Source organism: Suncus etruscus, chromosome 6 (assembly GCF_024139225.1).
Source record: "Suncus etruscus isolate mSunEtr1 chromosome 6, mSunEtr1.pri.cur, whole genome shotgun sequence".
NCBI classification, from domain to species: Eukaryota; Metazoa; Chordata; class Mammalia; order Eulipotyphla; family Soricidae; genus Suncus; species Suncus etruscus.
Window position 1 is genome coordinate 24,941,391 of NC_064853.1, and position 27,168 is coordinate 24,968,558.

At 43.7% G+C, this 27,168-nt stretch overlaps 1 protein-coding gene across 1 annotated transcript; it reads right to left on the reverse strand.

Moving 5' to 3' along the window:
* Window positions 1-321: 321 nt before the first annotated feature.
* Window positions 322-27,168, reverse strand: DMRTB1 (DMRT like family B with proline rich C-terminal 1). The gene is made up of 5 exons (XM_049775474.1): window positions 27,153-27,168; window positions 4,855-5,553; window positions 3,126-3,322; window positions 1,445-1,643; window positions 322-395 (listed from the first exon to the last, which is right to left on the reverse strand). The coding sequence occupies exons 1-5, from the start codon at window positions 27,166-27,168 to the stop codon at window positions 322-324; spliced, it is 1,185 nt and encodes a 394-aa protein (XP_049631431.1).

Sequence of the window (27,168 nt, forward strand, 5' to 3'; positions counted from 1 at the left end):
GTAACCCCTGTCCTGAAGAAATCAGATCGCCTGTGCGGGAAAGCGGCACAACCCAGAGATGGTTAAATTTAGTACTAAACTTGAACTTCCACCAGTGCCCCGACTACTAGCCTCCAGTCAGCTCTTTTTCTTCCCTCCTCTAAGGCCTCACAACTCAGGCCTCAGAACTTCCAGCACTCTCCTTCCTCCTGTGTTGAATGGGAATTAACTGCTACACTGGCACTCTCCTTCCTCCTATAGCTCTCAACAGACAACAAAATCATGGGTACTCTTCACCCCACCCTACCCCCCTCCAACTCCCGCTATGCAGCGGGCCCAAGCCTAGTCGAACTTCTCCGGGGTGGCAGGCTGGCTGGGATCCATGGTCGGCACTGCCTCATTCTCCTCCTGGTCATCTGCGAAGAACAAAGCAGGTCTTATTTAGAAAGAGGGAAACGTAGCCGGGGATGGGGCTCAGCCACACAGCACCTTGCATTGGGAGGCCCTGGGTTCAATCCCCAGCACCACAGAAGCAGAGGAAAAGAGGGAAAGTTGCACAGTCTGCTAGTGCAAACTTTTCTAGAAGGGATTCTCCATCATTCCCTTTAATTTGCCTCTCAGTTCCCAGGTGTTGGGAGAGTAGAGTTTATGCCTCGGACTCAGATCAAGCTCCAGCCCTGCTCTCCTGTAGCAGCCTGCTCTGTGGATCTGAGCCCAGCCTCTCCCCTCAAGACAATGGCCTACAGGCTGAACAGGGACAAGAAGACCCCGGTGAGAATGAACCTCATTTGTGTGGCAGCATTCCCAGCTGCTGAGCCCTCAAAGGTACCCCTGAGCAGGGCCACAGTGAGGTCATTCTGGCAGGAGTCGTTCTAGCAGCACCCAGGACCAAATTTACTTGCCTTTGCTCACATAGAGGCCACAGGCAGAGCTGGGGTGCTTATGTTTTGGGGAGGAGCAAAGGGAACAAAACTCCTGGAACTATGAAAGGTGCATAAGGAAACCCATATGCATTTCCCATCTGGGTTTCAGGTGACTTGTTCAGTTACAGTGAGAGGGTCCTATTCTCCTGATGAGAAAGCCGAAGGAAGCCTAGGGGAGTGCCCAAACCACCCAAAGCCCCAGTGGCACCCTTTGACCCCCACTTCCCCAGGGCAGTTCCAGCTGCCCAGATAATGTGAAGCTTCTCTAGGACCTGGATGCAGGAGAGGCCTGACACCTCTGCTCAGCAACCCTTCAAAAGTGAGGGAATAAGGACACCTGAGCCAGGCTGAAAATGAAATTCTGCTCCCATCCCTCTCCGGGGTCTCTCAGCTCCCTGGCCTAAGGACCTAGCATCTCTCCTGAAGAGCTGAGCGTGAAAATCTCGGGTGATCCCAGTCATCAGGATTTTGGTTCCCATTTCCTTTCTCTCTCCATAACCCTTCCTCCAAGTTGTCCCCCTGGTTTCCCACTGGTCACGTACCAGTGGGCTCTCTATCGGCATTAGATAGGACGGTCACTGAGAAGGTAGAAGGTGGTGATGGAGGCAGCGGTGGCAGGAGTTGCAGTTTGGAAAGGAAGCTGGATGGCAGTATTGGGGACGGCGGGGACAGCGGGGACAGTGGGGATGGCGGCGGCGGTGAGTAGCTCCTCGGCGGAAAGTCCCCGATGAGCTCAGGCATCTGCTTGGCACATGGTGGGGAAAAAGAGCTCAGGTTGGTTAGTTGGACTGGCCTGCCTGGTCCTCTTCAGTTGGGGGGAGTGGCGTGGCTCCAAACTCCAATAACACCCAGTCAGAGACAGAAGCCAGACAGACAGCCTCAGCCACAGCCCCAGACTGGGCTTTTCTGAGTGTGCAGGCATCTATGCTGCTCCCTGTCCCCACGATGCCAGACCAGACAAGGCTGAAAGCACAAAATCTGCTTTGGGGAGCGAAACTGCACCGTGGACACTGCCTGACCCACTGACCAGACAAGAGTGGGGCAGGGTGGGGACAGTTAGCATTCCCCCTCCAAGCTGCTCTGACTCTTGCAGATCAGGCCCAAGAAGATGCTTCTTGATGCCACGGCCGTCTGGCAGGCCTGTCAATCGGAGCACACCCCAGGACAATGGCTCCAGGTGGCAGCTGGGGCAGACGGTAGGTGGGTGTTAAACAGCACTTGGTCCAGTCCCTCTCTGTTTTCATTTTGCCCCAGCCTGCCGTGCAGCTGCCAGTGCCACAGATTTCAGTTTGGGAAAACTTCAATCCACTCCCTGAGCCCCGACCCCCCCCCCCCCAGGCCCAAACTCAGGGGAGCAATCAGGAAAGTCCCAACCAGGGGCTTCCAAAAGAGAGGTGGATTTTCATTATGGGGTTTGCAAGAAGCTGGGAAGCAAGGCTGACTCAGATCCCACACAAGGCCAGTTTGATTTTTGCACCTCGCCATTAAGACTGTGACTTTGTAGAAGAGCTGCCCAGTCCTCATAAAAATGGAGCACTTCCTGCCTCCTTCCCTCAGCTTTCATGGGGCACAGGTCTGCTACTATCTCACTTCTTCGTTTCAAATCCCGACATCCCCCTGAAGGCTCAAGCGACCCATCTCCAAGGGTCTGGCACCCACATCTGTTCCTGGCACTGGTCTATAATGTCCAACTCCAAGAAGTACCAATTCCCCATTGGGGTTTCAGCAAAGTGAAGAACCTGTCTGGCATCAAGGACATTGTGAGCACGGGCAGCTAGTTCCTGAGATGGATCCATACTCCTTTTGGGTGGGAGTAGGGGGGACACATCAAGGCTTACTCTAGGTTCTGCACTCAGGGATCACCCCGAAAGGCTTGCGTGGGAGACTATACAGGGTTCTGGGGATTGAAGTCAAGTCGGCTGCCTGAAAGGCAAGCACTTTACCCACTGTACTATCACTTTGGCCTCTGCTCCCAGAGCATCTTGGGCCACAGCTCCGAAAGGCACATGGGCACCACAACCCCTGTAGGCAATGAGTGAGGCTCACACCATACAGGGTCAATGCTGCCTCCTTCCTCCCAGCACCTGGGGCCTGGCACATAGCACACAGTGGGCAAACCAATTAGCTTCCTAGGGGGATAGGGCAACACGGCACACAAACTTCCCAGGATTGAGGACTAGCCAATGAAGGGCCCCGGGAAGGAATGGGGTGGGTGGGATTTACCAGGCCTCCTTCACAGTACTGGTTGCAGGACACATGTCGGAAGTCCTGGTGCAGGGGAATCCCGGAGCTAGGGGAAGCATCCTGGTAGCCCAGCTGGTATGGGCGGAAAGGGCGCAAGTTGGCATACAGCTTGGCAGGATCTCTTTCCAGATACTCCGATGCCACTGCACTTTGAGGGTTGATGCTCAGTGGAAGGCCTACAAAAGTCAGAAACACATGGGGGAGTGGGAGAGTTACATGACCACCAATCATAGCAGAACTCTCAGATCCATTTACAAAGAGCCCCGACATCCATTACACTTGACCCTCCCAGCTTCTCAACCCTTTCCAAAAAGGCTGGTTCTGTTCCATTCCTGGCCTCCTCCCATCAGTACTTCGAGGCCCTAGCAGTGGCAGCTTTCTCTTGCAAAGTCTCCTAAGATCCTTCCCTTGGTCATCATCCTCCCTCAACCCACTTTCCCTCCCCAGGTCCTTGACACCCACTCTGGCTCTTCCTTCAGTTCTTCCTGAAGGACACAATTCTTGAAGGTAAAGAATAAGATTGCCCTGACCCCACACTCAGCCCTGGTTTCTTGCAAAAGAGGAGCCCTCAGTGCCTGGTCAATAAGATGAAACAAACAAATTATTTCCCCAAGTATTCCCTCCCTTATTTCCCCAATGTCCCAGAACTGCGGTTCAGGTTTAGCTTCCCTCAGTTCCCTAGAGTCCTTATTTAGCCAGAATGCCTGGAAAGACTGGAAGTTTTCAGAGAGCATCCAGGAACCTGTTAAGTTAGCCTAGTGCCATAGGAAAACAAAAAGATGTGCATACACACTCCTCCCAAAAAAAGAATCTCTATTTTGGAGTGGTGAGATGTCCAGCTCTGCTCAAGCAGCCTAGCAGATTCTTACCAAGCAAGCCATTGTCGACTGGGTTCTGTGATGTCAGGGACCACCACGGCCACGGTGGACAACAGGGAGGGGGAAGAATGTAAATTCGGCAGCCCCTAACCCATGTCCTCTCTCCCAGGCCCACTTTATTTTTTCAAGGCCTCATATCTATACGGTTACCCTGAAATTATACCTTCAGGAGAGCTGCCAGACATAAGGATACTTGACCTAATCAAGGACATGGCAGCATGAAACAAACAAACAAACAAAAAAATGGGGCAACCACACTTCCAATGATCCAATTGGTTCCAAGCAGAGAGCAAAATGGCCGCTCTAGCACGATTAAAACTTGTGCGCAGAAGCACTGCGCAGGGGCAGGGCAGAGGGGGCGGAGCCTCCAGAAGAAGGCAGGAAAGAAGGGGGCGTGTACAAAAGCCAACAGTGTGACGACATTCCCGCCCTTGGAAGCAATCTGGACCTGGCTGCGCATGAGCAGTCGAGCCAGACACAAGGCCCAAGCGCAGCCCTGCAAAAAAGTGGCGCGAAAGCCATCTTTGTTTTTTAACTACAGAAAGGCCCCAACTGCGGCCTACACCTTAAAAACCATGGAGAGTCACTTATTTGTTCCTTTATCTCATGCAAAAGGGGAAACTAAGTCAACCAAACCCATCCCTACATAGAGAACAGTTTCCTTACCCAAGGTTACCCTTTGGAAAGCATTTTCCCTCCACCCCAACCCCAGGGCCCTTCCCTGCAGAAGCCCTGGTTTTCCTGGGCAGCATGGAACTTTAGGAGGAAGAAGCAAACAGGACTACAGCAGAGCAAGACTTTAAGGGGACCCAGGAGGGGGAGAATCTTACCATAGTCCTGGAACGGTGGGCTGGGCCGGGGCTGCAGCAGGCCATTGAAAGGCACAGGGTGGCTTGGGCCTCCTCCAAGGCCCAGGGCCTCTTCCCTGGGGAGGAGCCCAGGCGATGGGCCTGCAGGTGGGGCCTCTAGCTTGCTTGGCCCAGCTAGGCCACGGCAGCCCCGAATGGACTGGAAGGCGCTCGGGCCTGGGCTGGGGCTGTGCAGACGCTGCTCTTGGTTGTAGGTGGCCACACGGCCCTCGGCACCTCGCTCCATGTCTGCAGCAGCAGAAGCCAGTGGAGGTGGCAGAAGAGGCAGAGGTGGTGGCAGCAGTGGCAAAGGCCTTAGTGGCTGCACGGGCACACGGAAGCTCGGGCCTGGGGCAGGCGCCTCTAGGGCCAACTGGGGCTCCGGGCGGCCCAGGGCTGCTGTAGCCTGCTGCTGCTTCTGCTGCTGCTGCTCCCCTTCCTCCTCCTCGGCCTCCTTCTTGAGCTGCTTCTGCGCAGCCATGATCTTCTGGCGCTCGGTGATCAGGGAGCACTTCTCGCAGGTGCAACGCTTCCAGCGACACATGCCCACATGGCCCTTGACCGGCACCAGGAACCCATGGTTCCGGCACCGGGAGCACTTAGGGGTGCGTAGTATCTTGTCAGCCAGCTTGGCGGGGATCTGGGGTGCAGAGCACAAGTCACAACCGTCTCTTCTGGAAGCTGCAGAACAAGTGCAGCAGACAGGAGTAGGGTCCCAGAAGTCCCCGGTGCAGGGGACATTGGATACACTTTAACAAATTGACTCTCACTAAGTCCCCTGATAGTGATCAGGCAGGCCAAGCTTCCCCCCACCCCACCCCACCCTTGCAAATTTTTCCCCTCTGGAGGCCTGCAAAAGTCGGGGTTTCTGTACCCCCTTTAAGGAAATGCAAACATAGGGGTTGATGGAGTCCTTTGTGGGGTGCCATTGCATATAGGATACTGGGCTCAACTGGTCTTGAGCATTGATTTTTCCTCAACTTCCTGTTCCCGCCATCCAGACAGAGGTATTTTTGTAACTTACAATCCACGAGATCCGTTTTTATTTTATTTTTGCCTCACCATGTACAGACAGGTATTTTGAAACTTTTTAAATAAAAAAAATGGCGGCTATCAACGGTCTGCAGATTTAAAACTCGAGAGTTGGGGATCTCTGAAGCATAATTTGAGGCAAAGCCACCCCAGCAGAAAAGCATGCTAAGAGGCAAACCAGGAATATCATTCCCGAAATATGCTGCTGCTGAATTCCATCTCTCTTCCTGCAGAGAAGAAGCCATGCACAATGATGGTTCCAGAATGTTCTAAGAGAATTCAGTGCAGTTTGACCGTTGCTTGAGGAGGTGGGGAGGGGAGGCGTGGCCCATGGCAGTTTCCATTTCTTAAGAAGCTTGCTGGTAAAGCATCCCTGGAAGATGGATTTTTGCTGTTGTTAATGTCTTCCTGAACAAAGCAACCTAAAATGCTTTCAAGGGAAGTCGGATACTTGATCATGAGCTAGAATCGTTGCCTCGTGTTGTCAGAATTCTTGTGTTTCTTATAAAGCACACAAACCTTAGAACACCGGGAAACCTGGCACACATTTCAATTCTTTGAGTCTACTGTGAAAATTTATTTTGCTTGTTTAATAGGACATTTGTGATACTCTGAGATCATTTGTTTAGGTCTAACCCCCCCCCCCAAAAAAAAAGAAAAAGAAAAGAAAAGAAAAAGAAAATTGGGCCATAATACCTAAATTTAAAGATTATAACAAGAGTATCAGTACTATTTCAAGGGGGTAGTTTATGGTTAATACCTGACTAAAAGGCAGATATTTAGGAGAGCCATTTGGAGTAAAATCTCTCTGCCAGCAATAGCAGCAACTAAGCTTGATGTCCACTCTCATTTTCCTGAGCCTCAGATTGTGGCTTTCACCAGCAGTCTGAGACTAGGAAATGGTTGTTGGTCTGAGGATAATGAGAGACTAGAATGCTGAAAAGAGGTTTGTAAAGCTTCTTTCTACTTTAAAATACTATGCTTCTCATCTTACTATGCAGTCAAAGTATATGATTTTTGGGGTAAATTTTGTTTTGTTTGCTTTATTTTGTTTGGGAGGCCACAACTAGCAGTTCTCAGGGCTTAGTGCTGGCTCCATGCTCAGGGATCACTCACTGCTGGTGGGGCTCAGAGGACCATATGCAGCACTGAGAATGGAACCTGAGGTCAACAATGTGCAAACCAAGTGCCTAACTAAACCCTATACTAGCTCTCTGGCACTGTGTATGCTTTTAGACATTTTAGGAATTTCAGTTTTTGTTGTTTGGTTGGTTGGTTTGGGATCCACACCCGGTGGTGTTCAGAGGTTACTCCTGGCTCTGAACTGAGGAATCATTCCTGGCGGGCACAAAGGACTTTATGGTAGTATACCCAAGATAACACCCTATCTCTCTAGCCCCTCGGGATTTCACTGTTAATTAACTACATTCATTTAAAGAGATGTAGGTTCTTCTCTGATTTTCACCATTTCAATTTTTTTAAAAAAATTATTGAATCACTGCACCTCAAATTTTGACTTAAGGGGCCAGAGCTGTGGCCCAAGCCATCCATAGGGCATTTGCCTTTCAAGCGCTAACCTAGGATGGACCGCTGTTTGATCCCTCCGTGTCCCATGTGGTCCCCCAAGCCAGAAGCGATTTCTTTTTTTTTTTTTTTTTTGTTTTTGTTTTTGGGCCACACCTGGTAACGCTCAGGGGTTACTCCTGGCTATGCGCTCAGAAGTTGCTCCTGGCTTGGGGGACCATATGGGAAACCGGGGGATCGAACCGGGGTCCGTCCAAGGCTAGCGCAGGCAAGGCAGGCGCACCTTACCTTTAGCGCCACCGCCCGCCCCGCAGGAGCGATTTCTAAGTGCATAGCCAAGAGTAAACCCTAAGCATCACTAGGTGTGGCCCAAAAATCAAACAAAAGAATTTTTTTTTTTTTTACTTAAAAGAAGATGGAGGTGGGCCGAAGTGGTGGCTCAAGGTATAAGGAATGTCTGCCTTGTGCGCCCTAGCCTAGGATGGACTGAGGTTTGATCCTGGCGTCCCATAATGGTTCCCCAAGCCAGGAGCGATTTCTGAGCGCATAGCCAGGAGTAACCCCTGAGCGTCACCAAGTGTGACCCAAAAATTGCAAGGAGCTGATGTAGGTTTTATCTCCCGCACTCCGTTTACTCCTAGAGTCCGCCAGGAATGACCCATGAGTGCAGAACCGAGTAGGCCCTGAGTACAATTGGGTATGCTCCCACACACAAAAAAACAAAAGTTTTCTAAATAAAAAGTAACAAAAGATGGCTCCAGGACACAAGTGATGGGAGGAAGAGTAGGAGATCAGTTGGAAAGTGACGGTGGTTAACTAGGTGATTGATGATGTTTGGGGGAGCTTGTACACGTAAAACATACTGGATTGTTAACCTTTTATATCATAAAATGATCAATTTAAATGAATAAAATTAGTGAACAAAGAAATTACATAGAATCCTTATATTACATCAAAATAAGTAGATATATGTAGTTTCAAAGATAAAAGAACAGGCAAGGGGCTGGCTCAGTGATGCGGAGTGGTAAGGCAGCTGCCCGCTAGCCTAGGACGGACTTCGGTTCTATCCCCCCCACGCCCCCATCCCATATGGTCCTCCAAGCCAGGAGCGATTTCTGAGTGCATAGCCAGAAGTAACCTCTGAGCGTCACTGAGTGTGGACCAAAAAATAAACAAACAAATAAAAGAACGGACAAGTTCTGACTGCACCCAATCCCAAATGTCTAATTTTTTTCCACTGAAGTTATTTAACATTTAAAATGATGCTAAAGCACTAAAAATCATAGTTTCAGTTCTGCTGTCAAAAGATCTGGGACATAAGCTGCACATTTTATGATACTGCAAAGTGTAAGGTCATCGAATTTAAATTTTTAACATCAGGAGCCCTCAGATGATAAGGCCTAAAAGAAAAAACAACTCTCATCTATTTTCTGCTTGGCCACCCATTTTCCTCTTAATGTTTAAAGGAAAATTCTATTATTCAAAGCTATTTAAATTGACATCCTTTTGTCTTGTTAAGTACAAAATGCTTACATATTTACTTTGTCACTTTAAGGATAAAATGTACACAAGGTAATGGAAATTTTTATCGTGCTTTGAGAACATTAATATACAACTATATATCTTTTTAATCAGCAGTCATATTGTAAGATGCAGGAAACCCCAGGGTTTATACAGTAAATAAATCTAAAGGGAAAAAACTGTTTATTTCTCTCTTCCCTCCCTAGTCTCAATTTTTGTAGGTAAATTCTGTCAGAGCTTTATTTACTTCACTCTTGAAAATTCAGGCAAATTGATAGTTTTGTTTTATTTAGCTTGATGACTGATTACTTCTCAGGCTGCTGCTTTATACACACACACACACACACACACACACACACACACACACATTTCCTTTAATTGCTATTTTAAAAGAGAGCCAAAATGGGAACATCAAATACACACAATGAACCCCCCTTCCTTTGCCACACCTAAACTTCAGAAAGAAGGTTGGCGTCTAGCAAAAGTATATACACTGAAGTTTATAAACTAGCAAGTTTTATTCTTGAGGGATCATCAGTTTGACTAACCACAAAGGAGGCTGGTTGGTGATCTTAACTGGTCCCCAAATCAGCTATGCCCCCCTTCTCCCTAAGTCCACTTCCTTACATTAAATCATATCTTTTCTCTTCAGTTAGCAGGATTGCAGTTGGTACTACTCGGTTCATTTTCATGCTTTTAAAACCTTGCATTACGCAGTGCACCGGAGTGCCATTTATAATCATTACATATTGCATGCCCTGTAATGTGCCATTACTGGTAGCACACGAGAGTGAGGAGGGGGATCTTAGCCTATAGCCTCTGTCCCCTATCAGCTATAACCCAGATATCTGCTTGCTTCCCTGTCTTCAAGGCACTCTCTGGTGAGCAATGAGAAGTTTATTGAAGATTTTTTGGAGGAGGAAGAAGTGGAGGGGAGTGCATAGATATCCGAGAGCAGATGCTTTAAAATCCTACCTTAGCAGTTCTGTTCTCTCAGGAACCAGTTTTGCTGTATGCCACTCCACACCCCACCCCTGTGTATCCTTCCAGCTTCTCTCTCCCATCCTGATTTTTGGGGGTTCTGTAAGAGCTGTAGCCATCTTATTTTCCTTTCTGTTTTACACAAAATAGACCTGCAGTAAATATTTGTTGAATGTGAAAATAAATCTTGCCTCTTCCTGTTGCCTATGTCAGTTCCTACACTTAGCAGTCTAACCCAGTCTCCAGACATGCTTTCAGTAAAATGGAAACCCCAAAGTGTGTAAATATACAAGCCTGATGGGTAGAGTTGGGGGATCTGCTTTGGTTTACTGACTCACACCCCCATCTCTAAAGACTTAGTGATAGCAGTGATTATAGCTTTACTACAGTATGTGTGTGTTACTACCTAAGTGTGTGTGTGTGTGTGTGTGTGTGTGTGTGTGTGTGTGTGTGTCCTTGGTCCAAACTAGCTTCCAAGACCTCATGGCAACCCTGGAAGGTTATGTCTGTCATTTTCACTGATGACTATTTCTGCGAAGCAACTGAGGCCTTAAGAGCTCATAACAGACTCCATGTTGCATGCTAGAGAGCAGAGCCTAGGCTCAGAAACACAAATCCTTCTCCCAGGCTCCACCACAAGCCTGCTAACTCAATGTTTGTTCCTTCTAAGCAAACAAAGTGCTCTCCCATCCAAGAAAATTTTGGTAAAAATCAGAAAAATTAGTCTTATTATATCTTCTATTATAGCTGGGCAAATGGTAGAGGAGATGAGGTAGCAACTGGGGAAACTCCATAGGTTTCCTGATTAGTTCCTGCTTCTCCTTACACACAGCAGATACTCATCACTATGAATGGAGCACATTGGAAATAAAGGAAAAAACAGGATCTTTGTTTTTTGGGATACATTCTAGGTGGCATTCAACAAATACTGCCAAATGAAAACAGGAGCTTCTGGGCTCCTTGGGCAAATTGTCCTCAATCCTCAGATGAGGCCTGCAGGATGGGAGAGAGGTAGCCAGGAGCAGGAGCAGCCTATTGGAGTGTGGCCATGGTACTACACGGACAGGGTACAGTAAGGGGTGAGATACAGAGGACAAACAGCAGCGTGATCATGCAGGCATCCTTAGCCAGGATTATGGGCTTTAGTTCCATAAGACTGAGAAAAATCACATGGCAAAGTCAGGCAAAACTAGGTCCCACACCCCCAGACATCCAGTCCCTGCCCTTGGATTTCTTTTCAGAAGATGAAACATGAGCCATGATATTGACAAGTTTAGTGGCCAGATTAAAATAGAACTCAGGAGGTTTTTCTTTACGAGGAGGGTGGGGTGGGAGCCAGACACACCCTGAGGCAATCCTAGCCCAGCAGGAGCACTGTGCCCACCTGTCCTGCTGTCCACATGGGGCCTGCTAATGGACCCGCTAATTGATTCATCTGAGTTTTCCTGGACTAGCTTAAAAAGCTTAGCCACAAGGTAACAGGGTGGAGGGTTGAGGGACAAAGGCAAAAAATGGGATATTAACAGACAAAATGCACTGGGCAAAGGTTGGACTGTCTATATGATACTATATGATGCTATCTATATGATAAATAGTACAGCAGGCAGGGTACTTGGCCTACACACAGCAGACCTGATTTGATTCCCAGCACCCCAGATGGTTCCCCCGAGGTGGCCAGTAGTGATATTTGAGTACAGAGCTAGGAGTAAGCCCTGAGAACAGCCAGGTGTGTCCCACCCTCAACCCCCCAAATAATGCACTGAACAGCTGTGCCGGAAATGGCTGGAGCAATGGGCACTGTGTAGCAAAGAAGCAGCACCAGCAGTTGGAGAGGACATGCTCAGCTGGGGGCTAATGGGGGCAAAGCACTGTTTTTTGTTCTGTTTTCACTTGCAATTTCATGGGGGAATGGTGGGGGAGATAGAAACTTTCATAGTACTTATAACTGATCAAGTACTTTGATAGTGCTATCAAATTTCATATAAAATTTTCCTTTAAAATGGGGCCGGAGAAGTGGTGCTAGAGGTAAGGTGTCTGCCTCCCAAGCAAGGAAGGGCCACGGTTCGATCCCCGGTGTCCCATATGGTCCCCGCAAGCCAGGGGCGATTTCTGAGTGCTTTTTTTTTTTTTTTTTTTTGATATCTCATTATTGTTTTTATTTGCATCTTTCTGATAATTACTGATGTAGAACATTTTTTCATGTGCCTTTTGGCCATGAGTAATTCTTCTTAGAGAAATAACTGTTCATTTCTTCTCCGCATTTTTTGATGGGGGTTAGATGTTATTTTTTGTTAAGTTCTGTCAGTACCATATGTATATACACTAGTATATCTTAGATAATATCTCCTTTTTATTTCTTTTTTTTTTTTTTTTGTGATTCAACTCTTTTATTAGTTAATTTTTTGGTAGCCATTATCTTTTTTTTTTTTTTATTTAAACACCTTGATTACATACATGATTGTGTTTGGGTTTCAGTCATAAAAGGAACACCACCCATCACCAGTGCAACATTCCCATCACCCAAGTCCCAAATCTCCCTCCTCCCCACCCAACCCCCGCCTGTACCCTAAACAGGCTCTACATTTCCCTCATACATTCTCAATATTAGGACAGTTCAAAATGTAGTTATTTCTCTAACTAAACTCATCACTCTTTGTGGTGAGCTTCCTGAGGTGAGCTGGAACTTCCAGCTCTTTTCTCTTTTGTGTCTGAAAATTATTATTACAAGGGTGTCTTTCATTTTTCTTAAAACCCATAGATGAGTGAGACCATTCTGCGTTTTTCTCTCTCTCTCTGACTTATTTCACTCAGCATAATAGATTCCATGTACATCCATGTATAGGAAAATTTCATGACTTCATCTCTCCTGACAGCTGCATAATATTCCATTGTGTATATGTACCACAGTTTCTTTAGCCATTCGTCTGTTGAAGGGCATCTTGGTTGTTTCCAGAGTCTTGCTATGGTAAATAGAGCTGCAATGAATATAGGTGTAAGGAAGGGGTTTTTGTATTGTATTTTTGTGTTCCTAGGGTATATTCCTAGGAGTGGTATAGCTGGATCATATGGGAGCTCGATTTCCAGTTTTTGGAGGAATCTCCATATCGCTTTCCATAAAGGTTGAACTAGACAGCATTCCCACCAGCAGTGGATAAGAGTTCCTTTCTCTCCACATCCCCGCCAACACTGTTTATTCTCATTCTTTGTGATGTGTGCCATTCTCTGGGGTGTGAGGTGGTATCTCATCGTTGTTTTGATTTGCATCTCCCTGATGATTAGTGATGTGGAACATTTTTTCATGTGTCTTTTGGCCATGCGTATTTCTTCTTTGTCAAAGTGTCTGTTCATTTCTTCTCCCCATTTTTTGATGGGGTTAGATGTTTTTTTCTTGTAAAGTTCTGTCAGTGCCTTGTATATTTTGGAGATTAGCCCCTTATCTGATGGGTATTGGGTGAATAGTTTCTCCCACTCAGTGGGTGGCTCTTGTATCCTGGGCACTATTTCCTTTGAGGTGCAGAAGCTTCTCAGCTTAATATATTCCCATCTGTTAATCTCTGCTTTCACTTGCTTGGAGAGTGCAGTTTCCTCCTTGAAGATGCCTGTAATGTCCTGGAGTGTTTTGCCTATGTGCTGTTCTATATATCTTATGGTTTTGGGGCTGATATCGAGGTCTTTAATCCATTTGGATTTTACCTTTGTACATGATGTTAGCTGGGGGTCTAAGTTTAATTTTTTGCAAGTGGCTATCCAATTGTGCCAACACCACTTGTTGAAGAGGCTTTCCCTGCTCCATTTAGGATTTCCTGCTCCTTTATCAAAAATTAGATGGTTGTATCTCTGGGGAACATTTTCTGAGTATTCAAGCCTATTCCACTGATCTGAGGACCTATCCTTATTCCAATACCATGCTGTTTTGATAACTGTTGCTTTGTAGTACAGTTTAAAGTTGGGAAAAGTAATTCCTCCCATATTCTTTTTCCCAATGATTGCTTTAGCTATTCGAGGGTGTTTATTGTTCCAAATGAATTTCAAAAGTGTCTGATCCACTTCTTTGAAGAATGTCATGGGTATCTTTAGAGGGATGGCATTAAATCTGTATAATGCCTTGGGGAGTATTGACATTTTGATGATGTTAATCCTGCCAATCCATGAGCAGGGTATGTGTTTCCATTTCCGTGTGTCCTCTCTTATTTCTTGGAGCAGAGTTTTATAGTTTTCTTTGTATAGGTCCTTCACATATTTAGTCAAGTTGATTCCAAGATATTTGAGTTTGTGTGGTACTATTGTGAATGGGGTTGTTTTCTTAATGTCCATTTCATCCTTATTACTATTGGTATATAGAAAGGCCATTGATTTTTGTGTGTTAATTTTGTAGCCTGCCACCTTGCTATATGAGTCTATTGTTTCTAGAAGCTTTTTGATAGAGTCTTTAGGGTTTTCTAAGTAGAGTATCATGTCATCTGCAAACAGTGAGAGCTTGACTTCTTCCTTTCCTATCTGGATTCCCTTGATATCCTTTTCTTGCCTAATCGCTATAGCAAGTACTTCCAGTGCTATGTTGAATAGGAGTGGTGAGAGAGGACAGCCTTGTCTTGTGCCAGAATTTAGAGGGAAGGCTTTCAGTTTTTCTCCATTGAGGATAATATTTGCCACTGGCTTGTGGTAGATGGCCTTCACTATATTGAGAAAGGTTCCCTCCATTCCCATCTTGCTGAGAGTTTTGATCAAGAATGGGTGTTGGACCTTATCAAATGCTTTCTCTGCATCTATTGATATGATCATGTGGTTTTTATTTTTCTTGTTATTGATGTTGTGTATTATGTTGATAGATTTACGGATGTTAAACCAGCCTTGCATTCCTGGGATGAAACCTACTTGATCGTAGTGGATGATCTTCTTAACGAGGCATTGAATCCTATTTGCCAGGATTTTGTTGAGGATCTTTGCATCTGCATTCATCAGTGATATTGGTCTGTAATTTTCTTTTTTGGTAGCGTCTCTGTCTGGTTTAGGTATCAAGGTGATGTTGGCTTCATAAAAGCTATTTGGAAGTGTTTCTGTTTGTTCAATTTCATGAAAGAGTCTTGCCAGTATTGGTAGTAGTTCCTCTTGGAAAGTTTGATAGAATTCATTAGTGAATCCATCTGGACCTGGGCTTTTGTTTTTCGGCGGACATTTGATTACTGTTTTAATTTCATCAATGGTGATGGGGGTGTTTAGATATGCTACATCCTCTTCCTTCAACCGTGGAAGATTATAAGAGTCCAAGAATTTATCCATTTCTTCCAGGTTCTCATTTTTAGTGGCGTAGAGTTTTTCAAAGTAGTTTCTGATTACCCTTTGAATCTCTGTCATATCAGTAGTGATCTCTCCTTTTTCATTCCTGATACGAGTTATCAAGTTTCTCTCTCTCTCTTTCTTTGTTAGGTTTGCCAGTGGTTTATCAATCTTGTTTATTTTTTCAAAGAACCAACTTCTGCTTTCGTTGATCTTTCGGATTGTTTTTTGAGTTTCCACTTCGTTGATTTCTGCTCTCAGCTTTGTTATTTCCTTCTGTCTTCCTATTCTTGGGTCCTTTTGTTGAGCATTTTCTAGTTCTATTAGCTGTGTCATTAAGCTACTCAGGTAAGCTCCTTCTTCCTTCCTGATGTGTGCTTGCAAAGCTATAAATTTTCCTCTCAGTACTGCTTTTGCTGTGTCCCATAGGTTCTGAGAGTTTGTGTCTTTATTGTCATTTGTTTCCAGGAACCTTTTTATTTCCTCCTTGATTTCATCTCGGACCCACTGGTTATTGAGCATGAGGCTGTTTAACTTCCAGGTGTTAAAGTGTTTCTTCTGAGTCCCTTTGGAGTTCACAAATAATTTCAGAGCCTTGTGGTCAGCGAAGGTAGTCTGCAAAATTTCTATCCTCTTGATCTTATGGAGGTATGTTTTATGTGCCAGCATGTAGTCTATCCTGGAGAATGTCCCATGTACATTGGAGAAGAATGTGTATCCAGGTTTCTGGGGATGGAGTGTCCTATATATATCCACTAGGCCTCTTTCTTCCATTTCTCTCCTCAGGTCTAGTATAGTCTTGTTGGGTTTCAGTCTGGTTGACCTGTCCAGTGTTGACAAAGCCATGTTAAGGTCCCCCACAATTATTGTGTTGTTGTTGATATTATTTTTCAGATTTGTCAACAGTTGTATTAAATATTTTGCTGGCCCCTCATTCGGTGCATATATGTTTAGGAGAGTGAATTCTTCCTGCTCTACGTACCCCTTGATTAATATAAAATGTCCGTCTTTGTCCCTTACAACCTTCCTGAGTATAAAGTTTGCATTATCTGATATTAGTATGGCCACTCCAGCTTTTTTATGGGTGTTGTTTGCTTGGATAACTTTTCTCCAGCCTTTTATTTTGAGTCTATGTTTGTTCTGACTATTCAGGTGCGTTTCTTGTAGGCAGCAGAAGGTTGGATTGAGTTTTTTGATCCATTTAGCCACTCTGTGTCTCTTAACTGGTGCATTTAGTCCATTGACGTTGAGAGAAAGAATTGTCCTGGGATTTAACGCCATCTTTATTTCAAAATTTGGTGTGTCTTTTGGGTAGTCTTGTCTTAGATTAGGTCTTTCAGTTTTTCTCTTAAGACTGGTTTTGTGTCTGTGAAGTTTCTGAGCTGTTTTTTGTCTGTGAAACCATGTATTCTTCCATCAAACCAGAAAGTGAGTTTTGCTGGGTATAGTATTCTGGGTGAAGCATTCATTTCATTCAGTCTTGTCACAATATCCCACCACTGCTTTCTGGCATTGAGTGTTTCTGGTGACAGGTCTGCTGTAAATCTCAGGGAAGCTTGCTTGAACATGATTTCCCCTTTTGATCTTGCTGTTTTCAGAATTCTGTCTCTATCTGTGGGATTTGTCATTGTGACTAGGATGTGTCTTGGGGTGGTTTTTCTGGGGTCTCTTTTGGTTGGTACTCTTCGGGCATGCAGGATTTGATCACATATATTCTTTAGCTCTGGAAGTTTCTCTTTAATGATGTTCTTGACCATTGATTCTTCCTGGAAATTTTCTTCCTGGGTCTCTGGGACTCCAATGATTCTTAAGTTGTTTCTGTTGATCTTATCATAGACTTCTATTTTCGTCTGTTCCCATTCTTTGACTAATTTTTCCATTGTCTGCTCATTTGCTTTAAGTTTTTTGTCCAATCTCTCCTGCTGTATGGAATTGTTATGTATCTCATCTTCCACAGCACCAAGTCTATTCTCAGCTTCTGATACCCTGTCCCAGAGCTTATCCATTTTGTCATTCACTTCGTTTACTGACTTTTTCAGGCCTGTTAGTTGACATGTTATTTCAGTTTGGAGTTTTGTCATTTCTGCCTTCATATTTTCTTGGTTCTTATTAGTGTTCTGTTCAACTCGATCCATGGTTTCTTGGAGTCTGTTGAGCACCTTCCATATTGCTAGTCTAAAGTCCTTATCTGAGAGGTTGATTAGTTGTTCAGTCATTATCTGGTCCTCAGAATTGTCATCTTCATTCTCTATGTCTGATGCTGGCCTGCGTTGTTTCCCCATTGTCACACTTGTATTGTGGGTTTTTCTACGTGTTGTAGTGGTATTCATTGTCTATATGATGTAGGCAGCACACTCCTCTGGCTCCTCCCTTTCTGGATGGGCTGACTTGCCTCTAAGGGAGGGGAGTCCTCCGTGGATGAAGCCTCACACTGGGTCAAATCTTAGGCCCGAGCATGCAACAGAGAAGACAGTCCAGAGAGAAATGTTTGCTTCTGTGATATAGCGCTGTTCTTAGTGTGATTTTTCCTTCTTGTTGCAATGGAGTTCTTTCCTTAGAAAGAGTGCACGGCCGCGTAGCGAAGCGGAGCGGCCGTGCTCCTCTGAGCCTCTTTTTGCCCCACTCGCAAGAGTTTCACGCAAGAGGACAGTAGACAGACATAGACAGGTCACACTCACAGTCTTTCACAGCTGAGCCCCACTGGGCCGGTGTACTTTCGCGGATTTTCCCCGCCTGGTGTCACACACAGGGAGCCAGCTTTTGCCGATTTCTGAGTGCTTAGCCAGGAGTAACCCCTGAGCATCAAATGGGTGTGGCCCAAAAAAAACAAAAAAAATTTTTTCCTTTAAAAATAAGAGTCATAACGACCTGGCACAGGCCTCAGAAGAAAGGGCATTTCCCATTCACCCCTGAACAAGGGAAGCCATCCACGAAACATCCAGGTTTGTCTATAACATCACCTGGAAGCAATCCTCTACCACGGAAGACCCTACCACTGCTCAGACATCGACCTGCTCAAAAGAGACTTCCCTTAACACTGAGAAAACTTAACAACAACGACCTGCTTACAGGACAGGGCTCCCTGCATTGCCCTTTAATTGTGAGGTGAAACGAGAGGACACTCCACATCCTGACTTCAATGTAGGATATGCAGATTCCAGGATCTTTAATACAGAAACATGATACCAACAACAGAGACTGTGTAAAAAATAAAAGTGTGTTAGCACTACAGACAATGTCTTGGATTGGATGATCTAGCTTGCCTGGAGCCTAGAGTTGGTCTTATGCCAGGAAACTTCAGGGGTAGGGTCTCTTTGTATTTAGGCCAAGGTTATTCCTTTCCATGCCCCTCATATTTTGGTGGGCCTATGCAAACAATAATTGCCACTCTAACACCATTTTTACTGTGCTCCTTTGACTCTAATCCTTAAAAAAAAAAAACCACTTAAAATTTGAGGTTAACTTAAGCTAATATGCATGTACATGGAAATGTAAAAAATACTATGCCTCTAATGTTTAAGGAGTTACGTAAGTTTTATGGCTTTAGATTGCCTTGTGTGCTGTTAAGAAATATTATAATGTGTTACAATCTGGGGGCTTGAGGGACAAAGTAATTGTACATGGATTCTGTTTTATTTATCTTAATGTTCTTTGGTTGAAAGTTCAAAGTTAAGATATCAGCAAAGGGACTTCTTCTGAGAATTATGTCATGGGCGATTGTCCTTCCACTGCAACTTTACCTTGTCCTCTTTCTTTGCATCTTTGTTCTCATAATTAAAAATAAAAAAAATAAGAGTCACTGTCCCTATAAAAATATTGTAATAAGGAGGGACAGATATCCTTTAATATTACTATCCTTTCATAAAATGCAAAATTGGTTAACATGCATGAGTTTAATGCCAATCTATAAACTAATCCCTAGTAAAATCAGAGTCAAGTAGAACAAAGAGCAAAGAAAATTGAATTTAATCTTCCTTTTCCTAAATATGTTCCTGACTAGCGTCTTAGAACAGTATATTTCTATTGATCAAAAACAAAAGCAGAATACACTCCCAACCCCCGATTCTGCTTCTATGATAATAACAAGCAGATATCAGGAATTTGTCTTTCAAAAGAACTTTTCATTTTATGTCAGAGTTGATACATATCCAGTTCATATTGTGACTTTAACCAGATGGCAAGAAAGGCGGCTCCAGGGTTCTGGGGGACAGACAGCTCAGGGGTTGAGTGCCTGCCCTGAAGTCATGGGTTTCTGCTTCCATCCCTGGCACTGGTCCACATGCCAAGCATGAGGGTTCTGGTGGCACTGCTGCTTTTGATGCCTGCACCACCACAAAAATGTCCCATTTCTAGTGTACTGCAGTACTGCAACCAAGTATGTTCATTCACACATACACACACACACACCCCACATTCCAAATACAAAAAGGGGGGTATACCAGGGTAAAGATTGACAAACGAGGGAGAACTTGGTCATGGCTACTTAAGGTGTACCTAGCTATGTCCCTTAATTTCTCTGTATCTCAGTTGTAAAGTTATTTGTAAAATGTGGGTCAGATGGACCACGGTTCGGTTTGATCCCCTGGCGTCCCATATGGCCCCCCAAGCCTGGAGCAATTTTTGAGCACGTAGCCAGGAGTAACCCTGAGTGTCACTGGGTCTGGCCCAAAAAGCAAAAATAAAATTATTTGTAAAATGTGCTGCAAAGTACATTTATCACATTTAATCACGTTACTATTTCATTAGTGCTTAGTGCACTAATGATCTATTTGAAAGCCCAGAATGACATCTGTAAGGGAGGCACTTTACTTTGCCTATTTGATCAGTGATAAAACTGGAGTATCTTAGAACAGTTTTATTATTATTATTGTTTTATTTAAGTACCGTGGTTATAGAATTGTTTCATAGTTGGGTTTCAGGCATAGAATGTACACCACCCTCTACCAGTGCACCTTCCCCACCACCAATGTCCCCAATTTCTCTCCCATCCCCTGTTCCCCATCTGTATCTTGGACAAGCATACTCTCTCTTTCTCTCTCTCTTTTCCTCCCTGTCTCTCCTTTTTTGAGAGTGTGGTTTGCAATATTATTAATGAAAGTGTTCCATGCATGTCACTTTATCCCCTTTCAGCACCCAGTTCTTGTCCAGAGGGATTAGTTCCAACTATGATTGTCATAGTGGACTGCTGCAGACGCCAGCGCCTCTAAGCAGCTTCTTCGTGGAGTCCGGGAAACCTTCACGGGGAGAGAGTGGGAACACGAAATGGCGAAAGATGGAACAATATTGTAGAAATGAATTACCACACACAATGCATGGGGACTTGCATCTAGAAAGACAAAGACAAATTTATTTTTTGAGCTGGGTAACTTTTAAGGGGTAAGCTCTGAAATGAGGGGTGTAATTTTGGAGATCAAAGAAAGTGGGAGATGGTCAGGGAAACAGAATGAAAGGCCATGGCTAAAATCTGCATATTAAAGAACCTATACTGAAGGTGAAAAGCAGTTTCTGTTGTGAGTTAGCTTTGTTTTGGGTAAGCAGGAGAAACCAGGTAATTTTCAGGGAAGTGGGAAGAGAGAGAAATGTTTTAGAGTTTTGGGGAAAACTGAAAATTGCTTTACTCATGAGCTAAGTTTTGGGAAAAAACATGATCTTGGCGCCAAAGTAGCAGAGAACACAGAGAACTGGTCAGTGGGAGACTTTCGGCGGGATTTGATACTGTGCTTCTTTGTTAGAAAGAAATATTGAGGCCTGATTTCTAATAATGGTCAAAAATAAAGAGAGAGATAGTTACAGCCACGTTTAGAATTATAGCCAAACAATTCACGCGAAGGGTCAACTGATTTGACTGCTCTAAGCGGGCCTTTTTGGCAAATAATTCTTTTTCAGGAGTGCAACACTTCTGATGTGTGCCCTTCCTGAGTGGGGTGTAACAGTGGACCCTTCTCTACTCTTAACTGCACTCACAGCTCTTTGTGGTAAGCTTCCTACCATGGACTGATCCTCCTGACTCTCATCTCTATTGTCTCTGGATATTATTTCCATATTGTCTTTTATTTTTCTTATATCCCACAAATGAGTGAAATTATTCTATTCTATTCGACTAATTTCACTCAGCATAATAATCTCCATATCAATCCCTGTGTAAGCAACAGTTTCTTACCTAGGGCATATGGGAAGTGGCATAAACATGTGACGAGCCTCCGAGTTGGCATGGACTTTTAAATGTCACACTTTTTTTGACCATTCTTAGTTTCATGAACTACTATAGAAAATAAGATCTTTGTTTCTTGCATGATTAGTAAGATAAAGTTTAGAATGTCCAGCCCAGAGTCTGGCATCTCGCATATGGCTAGTATGGATTACAGAGTGTTAAGGAGAAATAAGTGGCAGGGAAAATGGGAATGAAGAAGAAACAAATCATATTTCTAACTTGCCCAAGGTCACCTCCAGCCAGATTTGATTCAGCTAGGAAACCTTTCTGGGTAGCATCATGCCCTCCAAGCACAAGTAAAACCATGTGGCCCATACGACAGCTGTCCCTTGTCCATCCAAGCAAAGAAGTGCTGAAAATGCAAAGCACACATCAGAGAGTGAAGACGTAGCATGAAAGGAAATGTGAAATACCTCATTAAGCTTCTATAGATTATATATTGAAGTAGTATTTTGACCTATTGAGTTAAATAATGTCTTCTTTCTTTTCTTTTTTCTTTCTTTCTTTCTTTCTTTCTTTCTTTCTTTCTTTCTTTCTTTCTTTCTTTCTTTCTTTCTCTCTCTCTCTCTCTCTCTCTTTCTTTCTTTCTTTCTTTCTTTCTTTCTTTCTTTCTTTCTTTCTTTCTTTCTTTCTTTCTTTCTTTCTTTCTTTCTTTCTTTCTCTTTCTTTTTCTTTCTTTCTCTCTTTTTCTTCCTTCCTTCCTTTCTTTTTCTTTTCTTCCTTCCTTCCTTTCTTTTTTTGGCAGGGGAGGGAGTTGGACTTGGCCAGTGACAGTGCTCAGGGGCTGCTCCCAGCTCATAGGCTCTGAGGTCTCTCACTTCAGTGCTTAAGGGACCACTAGATACTAAGGATCAAATCTAGGACATCCCCCATGCAAAGCCTGTGCTCTGGCCCTTTGAGATATAGCCCCAGCCTGTTTTTGTAATTTTTATACTACTTTATTTTATAGGGGTTTCACCAACAGAGCCTAGGCATTAGCACAAATCAGCCCCCAGCACAAGTGTAAGTGTTAGGGCCATAGTGCAGCTAGGGCCTAGCAATGCAGAGGCACTACCAGGCTATGCCGAGCAGTGCCTGGAGCCATGCAAAGTTTGCATCTGAAAAATGCACTCCACACTTTGTAGCTATCTCCTTGATCCCTATTGTATTTTCTTAATATGGTCGCCAGATAATTTTATTTTGAGGGGTTTAGGCCACACCCAATAATACTCAGGGGTTACTCCTGACTCTGCACTCAGGAATTACTCCTGGCAGTGCTTTGCTTAGGAGACCATATGGGATGCCAGGGATGGAACTTGGCCATTTTCAAGCAAATGCTCTGCCTACTGTACTCCAACCATCTCATTACATTCTAGTGAATTGCTCAGAACAAGAGTTTGCTCAAGCTTCCCTCCATTTCCAAAGACCAGGTTTTCAACAGCAGCTTAAATTCCAGCTGTCATATCATCATCAACCACCTGCATATGCCCTCTTTCATGTGGGCTAGATTACCTCACTTACTTCAATCTGCTTCTGGTCATTAAGAGGTTTTCTGCTGGAAGCAAAGCACTGTCTTATGTTTTGAATTTAGAGCTGTTCGTCTGACCACTAGATATATCAGCTGGAAGAGTCTGATACAACTCTTGGTTTGAATTTTAAATCTTCTGATAGATTGGTATTATTTGCATAAGAATCTGATTTTCCGTCATCAAGTGCCTGCCTTGCAAACTCAAGGATAAAAGTTCGATCCCTGGCACCAACCCACATGTGCTGGATACAACGGCATCAGTTGTTCTCTTTGGAATTCCCAGCCACACACAACTGACTGCTCCATCTGCAGCCCTCCACTGGGCATGTTGCCAACATAGCCAAAGTGTGCTCACTCTGCAGCAAAAATATGCCATAGCAGTGAAACTAAAAAGAGCCCTTCCATGTAATCCCCTTACCCCTGTGAGCATACATGTAAGCCCCACAACTGTGTGAGCCCCCATCACCATTATAGTCTTCGCTGGAGCAAACACAGGGGTACCATATAAGTTAGAAAAGAAAGAGAGGTGCATTCTCTCTTGAGGTTATTCCACTGCTGTGAAAGATACTTCACCCACAACCCAATGGAAGACCCATTGCTTATATGCTGCCACCAGGCATGACCCTGAGAATCCCAAGCACCTTTAGACCTGCAGATCCTTTGAACACTGACTTGGGGGAACTCCCTATAAATTAAAAAAAATTACTTGCATGCTACTTGATAAATAAAAGTTCTTTGGACACTTAATATTAAGAACTCTGGACATTTAGTTAAAAATATTATTCAATCTATCTTATCTTCCCAGAGCCTAACCCAGGTAAAAAGTTACTACCTCTATGAACACTAATGATGCTTTGCATTTTTCAACAACAACAACAAAAAAAGCATAAAGATTTGTCCTGAACTGTTTTCATCTAAGCTTTGGAGATTATTACTTCTTCCAATAGTTTTTTTTTTTATACATAGTTAGATACACTTAGTTTAATGAGTTTGGTATTGTTGCTTTCCTCTCTTGAACTTTCAGATAAATCAGAAATATTTATTTTTAAGAGACAGTTTAAGGAATTTTGTAATTCCAAATCTGTCCAAGCATCACAAATAAATCTCTGTTGAATGTCTGTCATTGTTTCTAATATGGTCAAGGAAAATGAAAAAATAAAAGTACACAATTCATCAGAATAATGAGTTGATTGAGGTTAAATAATTCTAAGAGTAAACATTTGACTCCCACCATGCCCCCAGTGCACCATAAATCTCCCCTAGTAAGAAGGATTATAAATTAAATGGACAAGATTTAAAATGGTCCAGAGACATTGGAACATTACTGCAGGCATGTGGGACACATTTAGATAAGTTCAAACTAAGTGCAAGTTTAGAGTTTGCCATCTTTGGCCAGAGTTAAACTAAAGCTTTATTGCTTTGGTATGAGGATGGGGGTGAGCAGTGAGGGCCATGCAGACAGGTGGGTAGGAAGAGTGGTAACAGTGCCCTCTGCTGTCCAAAAATCTCAGTTTCAATGCTTTTCGGAGTCCTGGTTTGTACCTAGGGGAACCAAGACACAAACTACCTGATTGGAAGATGTTCAACACTCTGCTGTCATTTAATTTAATAATAATATGAACCTCACTGTAAATTCAGAAAATAAAAATGACTAACCTTATAAATAAAGTGAGGTTCAAGAAAATGAAATAAACTTTACAGGACTCATAGGTCAAAGCAGAATTGGCCTGGCTGCTCAGCCATTGGCACATTGGCAGGGTCTGGATGCCCTGGACACAGGCCCTAACTACAGGTCTCACAACCATCCTTCACAGTCTGGCAGGGACTGAAGATTCCAGAAACAATGGAATTTCAATGCTATAACCGGGAGCAGATAGGAAAAATAGGTATGAGTTGAAAGCTCCAGGATGGGAGGGTAGTTTTGGGAAAGGAGGAGTGGGTGGGTGGCTGGTTGTCTGTCCTTTTTGCTTTAATGGCCCAAGGTTTGATGCCACAGGAGAGTAAGTGTCTGTCTTGTTTTATGCCCTGACACATCCTGGGACATTTGTCAAACAAGTTCACATTTCTGCCAGTTATGATTTCTTCAGTTTCTGCCCTGAAGTAATCAAAGTCAGTTGGAATTTAGTTAACTAAGCAAATCATTCCCTCCAGTGCAGGGAAAGTGCAGAGAATGTAGCATCATAGAAAACCCACATTCTGAGAGAATTACTGTAGGCCAGAAAAGCATGGTAAAGAACAGAATTGACATTCCTGCAATGCTTCTTAACTGGCGAGGGATTTTGTGCACTCTGTTCCTTCTTACAATAGCTCTACAAAGTTAGATTTTTATGAACTATATATGTATATACATATATATGTATATAGATAGATATAGATTGGTTTGGGGGTTGGCAAGCACCCAAATCATTATACTATCTCTCTGTCCTCTACGAATTTTTTTCATTTGTTTTCTTTGCTTCCTTATTTGAGGTCTTCTATACCTCCTTTAAAAAATAAATATCTTTATTTTAAAATCATGGTTTACAGAGTTGCTCATAATACAGTTATTTCTGGCATTCAGTGTTTCAACACCAATTCCACCACACTGTAACATTTCCTCCACCATTGTTTCTAGTTTGCCACCCTACCCCAAACCTGCAACTTGGAAGTTATGACTAATTTACTTTATTTTGCTTGTTATAACTAAATGGTAATGGAATTATCAAAAAAATTCACTAAAAGAAAATCTGTGAAAATTGTCATATCTCGAAAGGGGGCCACTATGTCATTGTCTGAAGAATTACTAATCTGTTTATTGCTAGTTGAGCATTCTGTTGTTGATTTTGTTTGCTGAGCTTATGTGTCTTCTATAATAATTTTACATCTAATTTGGTGTGTTCTTACTGGGATGTCAGTATTAAAAGTATAAAGATGTGTTGGGACTGGAGCGATAGCACAGTGGCCAACCCAGGACAGACGCTGGTTTAAATCCCAGCATCCGATATGGTTCCCCAAGCCTGCCAGGAATGATTTCTGAGCACAGAGCCAGGAGTAACCCCTGAGCACAGCCAGGTGTGACCCAACCTCCCCCCAAATGTATAAAGGTAAGGTATCATATGATAAAGATATATATATATATATATATATCATATGATATATATAAAGATAAGATATTATATTATATGAGGCCTAGTACTTCGAGGATCAATGAAGCTGGACCAATAAGCTCAAATGGCAGCATCTGAAGATCCTGAACATGGCTGCCAGAACTTCTGGAAGTAGAGGCACATGAGTAGATGGCCTGCCCTGGCTCCAAAGAATCCCCAGAGATGTCAATCACCAAACCGGCATACCTGAAGTTTTTGGCGGTTATGTGTCTTTATAGGGATTAGTGGAAAAGTGATGAAGCTGGGCCATTAACATTGGGGCAGTTGTTGGTGTGTATGCAGCTGCTGAGGCTTCAACAAGGTGGGGGATTTGCCACAGCCCTCTCCTGAGGGGCCCTAGTATGATCAGCTTCGAGAATGGTATACCCATGAGTTTTTATGGCTTTGTTTGCCTCTCTTTCGAGAGTTAGGTGAATCTATGGCATTGGTAGATGGGCAGAGAGGCTGTGGTTCTCTAATGAAATATTTTAGATGAGTAAATAAATTAAATTTGTTAGTGTTCTTCATCTACTATTAATATGACAAAACTTGTATTTTCACAACTGACGGGGGCAAAGAGATTTACCATGAAGAGGACAAAATTATCTCTGAAAGTTTATTGTATTGTATCTGTTAACCAACCACACTGAAAACATCTTTAAGTGAGAAAACAAGAATCTTAAATGTTAAGATGGACTGCAACTAGACAATCATTTGAAATTGTGGCCCAGAATAGGGGTGAAGAGCATTTTAATGGAGTTTTTCTGGCAACATAAATTGTGGAACAAAGAGGAGATGAGAAAAAGAATGAAGTTTCTCAACTGATGGCATCATGATAATACACTTTAATACATTTAGGCAGAAAAGGTGCAACAAAGAACTTGAGTGGCTTGTTGCTGGGAATCTTTGTCTCAGCAAAGAGTTCTGTTTTAGGTCCTGAAGAGAGATTTATTAATTTACCAATTGTTTCTGAGGCCCCACTCCTCTTCCCATCTAAGTAACAGGTTAGTTTGGGACCTTCTGTTCTGTTCTGGTTAGTTTTATGATTTATGACCTATTCATCTCTGCCTGGTTACCAGAACAGGCTACTCAGAGCTCCCACCTCTGGGAAGTTCCAT

Coding starts and splice junctions, on each gene's coding strand:
- DMRTB1 (XM_049775474.1), bottom strand. Junction 3,323..4,854: donor CCCACCGTTCCAGGACTATG/GTAAGATTCTCC, acceptor TGACTTTTGTAG/GCCTTCCACTGAGCATCAAC. Junction 1,644..3,125: donor AGTACTGTGAAGGAGGCCTG/GTAAATCCCACC, acceptor TGTGCCAAGCAG/ATGCCTGAGCTCATCGGGGA.